General features: G+C 37.7%; 1 protein-coding gene across 2 annotated transcripts in view; it reads right to left on the bottom strand.

Moving 5' to 3' along the window:
- The window catches only part of col15a1b (collagen, type XV, alpha 1b), a 55,264-nt gene extending 53,095 nt beyond the window's left edge, over positions 1–2,169 (bottom strand). For both annotated transcript variants that reach the window (XM_088344648.1, XM_088344739.1), the window contains exon 1: positions 1,760–2,169. In XM_088344648.1, the coding sequence (XP_088200774.1) occupies positions 1,760–2,051 (292 nt within the window). In that variant the 5' untranslated portion in view covers positions 2,052–2,169. The remainder of the gene's footprint in view (positions 1–1,759) is intronic.
- Between the last annotated feature and the right edge of the window lie 3,831 nt (positions 2,170–6,000).

Consider the following 6,000-nt stretch of genomic DNA (forward strand, 5'->3'; position numbering starts at 1 on the left):
ATTTGTAAGTAAGATAGTTACTTTGGGACTAATGCGCTTATTTTTAGTGTCAATAATGTAGTGGGTAAGTGAGTAACATTTTAAATGAAGTAACTACTAACTGTAATTATTACTAAGCAATGGCCCAACACCAGTTACAATCAGGTCGCATTTACTAGAAATAGGGTGAATATGGATCCCATAAACCACTAAAACATCTGTGTTGTAAAATGGGCAGTGGAGGGGAACATTATAGGCTGATTTTAAAAAGTATTTTAGCAGAAATTATCATGTATTTGAATAAGCTCACCAGGTAAATGATACTTCATGCTAGTTAGTAATCACATTTTCAAGGAAATCATAATGACTGGTGAGCTTTTTTGAGAACCGGTCAACGGGCTACTTAGGTGTTGTTCTCTGGGAACTATCCTGTGCTATCCTAAGCACTATGTTAGTAAGACCTTATCAAAAGGCCGAAACATTTTGATTTTGCATTGCTGTCCATTTTTACATTTTCCCCGTATTTTGTGCGGCTTTTGATCATTTCAAATTGCGTACTCCGTAAAACATTTGTGTACGGATTTTTTTTAAATAAATGTTTTTGAAAAAATTGTTTTTTTGTGACACAAATCTAGTTTTTCCCATTTTGTCTTAATTCCAGATCCTCAATCACTGGTAACAGATGACAAATTGTCACGGTACAATGGCAAATGTTATCTTCAATCAAGCATTTATTTAGTAAATAAAATACACTTGTTTACATAAATTCTCTATGTTTCGTATTCGATATAGTCTGTCTTGCTGTTATAAATAGTAATATGTAAATAGTTTCTGTAACAGTATTTCTTAAAGTATTTCCGAAGTATTCTGGTAGTATTTCTGCAATTGTAATTTTGTATTAGGATTTAGATAGTATTTTTGTAGTATTAATGTATGTTTGTACTATTTCTTGTACTAATTCTATAGTATGATTATCGCTTTACTTCTTTGGTATTCTTGTAGTATTTCCAAAGTAACATTTTTGTAGAAACTTGTTTACACAAAATTACCTTTTGTTTTTATTCTACATAGGCTGTCTTGCTGTAATAAATAATAATATATAAATAGTAGTATTACTGCAATAGTATTTTTGAAGTTTTCTTGTAGTATTTCTGCGGTAGTATTTTTGTAGTGGGGTTTATGTAGTATTTTGTTAGTATTTTGTAGTTATAATGTAGGTCTATGTTTGTACTATTTCTTGTTCTATTTTTATAGTAAGATTTTGGTTTTTTATTATTTCATTTCCCAAACCTAAGTAGGAGCTACTGTTCGTGTGGGCTGGAGTTGATTTAAACTGGTGTAATAGTGAGTTGGAATTTGGCATACTGTTAAACTTACATAGTTACATATCGTTTATATTTTATTTCCGTTTTTATTTCTTTTTCTGTGGTATTCTTGTAGCATATCCGAAGTAGTATTTTTGTAAAACCTGGTTCACAACTTGTTTTTTAGACAAATTGCCTTAGCTTTTATTGTACATAGTCTGTCCTGCTGTGAGTAAATAGAGTAAAAATGTGCTGCGTGGTGTTTGTAAGGTTTATTATTACTTAATAAAGAGGATTGCAATCATTAATAAGGGGAGCAATCGGCTGAGGTTGACAGGTGTGAGGTATGGATTTGTAAATACATGACCTCACAACTTCACAAAATCTAGAATAATTCCAAGAAAGCATCATACGTACAATTAAAAATAGTTAAAGAAACAAAAATGTTTCCATTTCCACACAGTTTGCACACTCACCACTCTTCCAGCGTTTCAATGGTTTGAACCGAGCTCTGGCATTCTCAATTGACCCAAAAGTTGTCGCATTGGGGTTAAGTGTCCCCATCGGGCTGAAAACAGACATCTCAGTTGAGATCTCACTCCTGAAAGTTGTCCCGGCTGTGTCCTCCGAAGGACTCGGTGAAGTTAAGGGTGGAGGAGAGGGGATAGCAGTGGTCTTGGGGCTCGACCAGAAAAAACTCCACCACTGAGCTTGTGCAGGTGGGAAAAAGACGAGCAAAAGCACACAAAAAATGGAAAGAGGTGCCATCTTTCTTTAAAAGATCGATCCTGTCAAGTGGATCTCATTGATGTCGTACGACGGCAAATTGATTGAACATGTGCGGAATCTCCATCAATCATGGGAAAGAAGTGAACAGTATTAGACCTTCTCACTGTCCTTGCTCCATCTCCCTTCATGCACTTTAACCTCCCACTCTTTTGCCAAACTAGCCCCCCCCCTCCCGCCCACCTGCCTCACTCTGTAATTAGTAACTCCCCCTCCTTTGGCCTTCAACAACTGAGTTGACGTGATTTTCACTCTCTTGTCCCTCCACTCGGGTGGACGGGCAGATTAGAGTGTGCTCATTACTCTTTCCATCTTCTTCAGGCCTGTGCTGCTCTCACTCTCAATGACATGAATTGTACATCACAATAGAACTCGTGTTACCTTATACCAGTGGTGGGTGGTGAGGGACTGCAAGGCCTTCTCTGCTGGCCTAAAAAATATCTGAATCATGTGATGATAATTATATTTTCTCCATGAATACTTATTAAATAGTTGCACATTTTCTGTCAGCTTCCTTTCATTGCTTCCCCCCTGGTTGTGCTGTTTCCAGATGCGTGCCTCATATTTAAGCATTTAACCAGTCACATTTCAGCCATTACTACATTACTAGGGATCTATTCAGAGGCCTTCACAATCACTTATGCAGGCCCTGAGGCATAAGTGACGACAAAGTTGTTCGTTTAGCCAATCAGATTCTGAGTTGGCGAATCCAGGGCCTTCTAGCAGGCTTAGGGAAACTTCGGAGGCTTCACAAACTAGGATTGGCTAGGAGGCTGTAACAGAAAAATCGAGAGGTGAAGAAAAATATTTCCGTGTCCACAGCATCTATTGAACGGACATTTTTAGCCCTAAATTGAATATAAACATAAAAATGATGACAGGACAGGCTTGACTTTCAGCATTAGCATTGATGGCAATATAAAAGATCTTCTTCATTGAACCGAAACACATGGATCATTTGTATGACAGAGTAAATGAGAACCTCCTGAGGAGAGAAAGGAGGATGAATTTCGTACACAAATACAAAATATTTTTTGTGAGTTAAATGTGGTTATGTTCTCAAATAAAATTGCAACTATATCACGTTATTATTCATTTTTTATATGTGTCACCACTGCGTTTTATAACCATGAAATAGTTATTGACCGGTGGATTGATCAAGCCTACTGAAGGCCTCCCGCAAATTTTTAGGTACCCATTGCAGCAAGATGGTGGACAAGTATGACATCCCCCTTCAGGAGTGGCTTCCGTAATGTAAAATAAGTGCTATATAATTGACTACAGAGTATTAAAAAAGCATGTTTATATGATCATGTATTTTTGCTTATTATCTAAATCACATTTTTTTCTATGGATGAAGATTATTTTAACCACGATTAAAAAAATAATACATGTAAAAGAAAATATTGAACTGCTGCTTGTAATCATAAGGTTTACAGGAGTAGCCTACCCCAGTTGTGACAACATAAACGGTAACATAACTAAGTTTAACTGTATGCCAAATTCCAACTCACTAATAGAGCAGTTTGAAATAAACTCCAGCCCACACGTACAGTAGCTCCTACGTAGGTTTGTAAAACGAAATAACGAAACAAAAATTATATATTGAAACAAGTGCATGTTTTTGAAGAGACTAATTGTTTGAAATGTGAAACCAAAGAGCCATTGTAATTAGAATTCCCTCAAAGATAATGGAAAGAATGGCCGGATACCCTCTAATGGAGCAGATGATGGATGGGTTTAGTGAGCCTCAGGAAACTGGCCTTTGGCCTGAATCCTTGTGGATTAGTCGGCAACGGGTTGGAAAGGTCTGGGGTGGTCTGCTACCCAAAAGGGATTGACCAAAGTGGTATGTGGGAGGCAACTCAAAGGAGCGTCTCTAAAACAATCAAATTAATAATAATAATACAATTTAATTCAAAGTGCCATTCAGGACACCCAAGGTTGCTGTGCACAGAATATAAAACAACGATAAAACCAGAATAAAGCAATAAATACAAATAAAAATGTGAGGTCGTCTATTAAGGAAAGGCAAGTCTAAAGAGGTAGGTGATGAGGCTGGATTTAAAAATGGGCAGGGTGGCGGAATTCCAGAGGTCAGGTGGTGATGAGTTGCAAAGCTGGGGGGCAGAGCGACCAAAATCTCTGCTCCCCATAGAGCTGAGACGGCCAAGGGGTACAGTGAGATGGAGAGAGGCGGGGATGGGATCGCAGTACGGGATGGCAAAGTTAAGGCGGTCAGAAAACTAAGGACGGGCAAGGTTATGGCTGCACTTATAGGTGTACAGAAGGATTTTGTAGATGATTCTGTGGATGATAAAATTGGTAAAGGTATACTGGAATTTTCCTCAATCCTGTGCCTTGATAATTGCCGTTAAATGTAGCTTTTGAGGAAACAAAAGATTACCGTATTTTTGCACTATAAAGCACACCTAAAAAGCTTTCAATTTTTTCAAAAGGTGACCATGAGCCTTAAAAAATGTCACGCCTTATATATGGATCAATATTGGGTAACAAAAGGCCTCACAACTACGGTAAGTAGCCGCTGACTCGATTCCCCCCGATTCAAATGTATGGATCACAAGTTAGGTTGGTCTTTGGCCTACCTAGAGAAAATACTTTTACTAGTCTGTTCATTTGTAAACAAGAATTACGAAGCTAAACAGAGATCTAGAAACAAGCAATATCCATTGATTTAGGGCGGCAGTAGCTCAGGAGGTAGAGCGATCATTTTAGGATTAAGGGATCCCAGTTCGAATCCCGGCTTGTCCGTGTTACATGCCGAAGTGTCCTTGGATAAGACACTGAACCCCCAATACCCCCAATAAGCAGGTTAGCAGCCTTACATGGCTGCACAGATCATGGCCGCTATTAGGAAATGTGAAGCACAATGTAAAGCGCTTTGGGAAGTCATTGACTTGAAAAGCGCTATATAAATGCAGATCATTTCATTTCATTTCATTTCAGATTCAGAGATGCTTTTCGGTGAATTAAAACAAAAATTGTTAGTATTATCGTGTGTTTTGGAGTTCGTAAATATTTTACACGTTTGGATTCACTACACTCACGGATGTAAGAAGACCATGGTTGCAAATTATCTTTGAATGTCATGGATGCAAGACGTCGGCTTTGGTGAGCTACCCTGGTGAAGTTTTTGTGATGAGTATATTTTCAAATGGTGAGCATATTTTGAGTCCCAAGAGTTTAAAATTTTAAATGATATGTGGCATGACGTACGGAATGTACTGTACTGTCTGAGACATGTATTTGCTAGTTTGACTGACTTATCTGACTGTTTTGTTGCTGTTCCTACTGTTAGTGCCTCATAGTCCGGTGCGCCTTATGTATGTAAAATTTATGACAAAAGACTATTTTTTGAGGGGGCGCTCTAACAAAATGCAGATTTCATCAATGTCACATATCCACAATACATTGTAAACATGTACATATTGCCTCATACTAACTCTATGTCAACGCATGGTGACCCCTTTTATGGCCCCCTGGATTCCAGGGATATTAACCCCGTCACCTCCCTCTCATTTTCCACACTACCCAACAATCCCAACAATAAACTCTAATTGACTTACTGTCGTAGCAAATCAAAGTACCCAGTATACATGTAATGATTTGTCCATCACCATCAACATCTTCGGGATCCAACACTGAACTGAGAGTAAAGAAAAAAACTACTTAAAGTATTCAACAGGAAGTAAATTGGTGAATCTTGATTGGTGGAATTTAAATTGTTATTCTTTTGGATTGATCATATGACAGATGAGTAATTATTAGAGGCCTGTTACTCCCTGATCAGTCATTATTATATATGATTGGCATTGTGGCAGTATGTTAAGACGATCACGATTAAAAATGTTAAGGTGTACAGTATCTACAGTATATGGTGTTTTTCTGTATGTACTATTGTGAAAATTGT

The sequence above is a fragment of the Urocampus carinirostris genome, chromosome 1 (genome assembly GCF_059441175.1).
Source record: "Urocampus carinirostris isolate Australia breed hairy pipefish chromosome 1, RoL_Ucar_1.0, whole genome shotgun sequence".
Lineage (NCBI taxonomy): Eukaryota > Metazoa > Chordata > Actinopteri > Syngnathiformes > Syngnathidae > Urocampus > Urocampus carinirostris.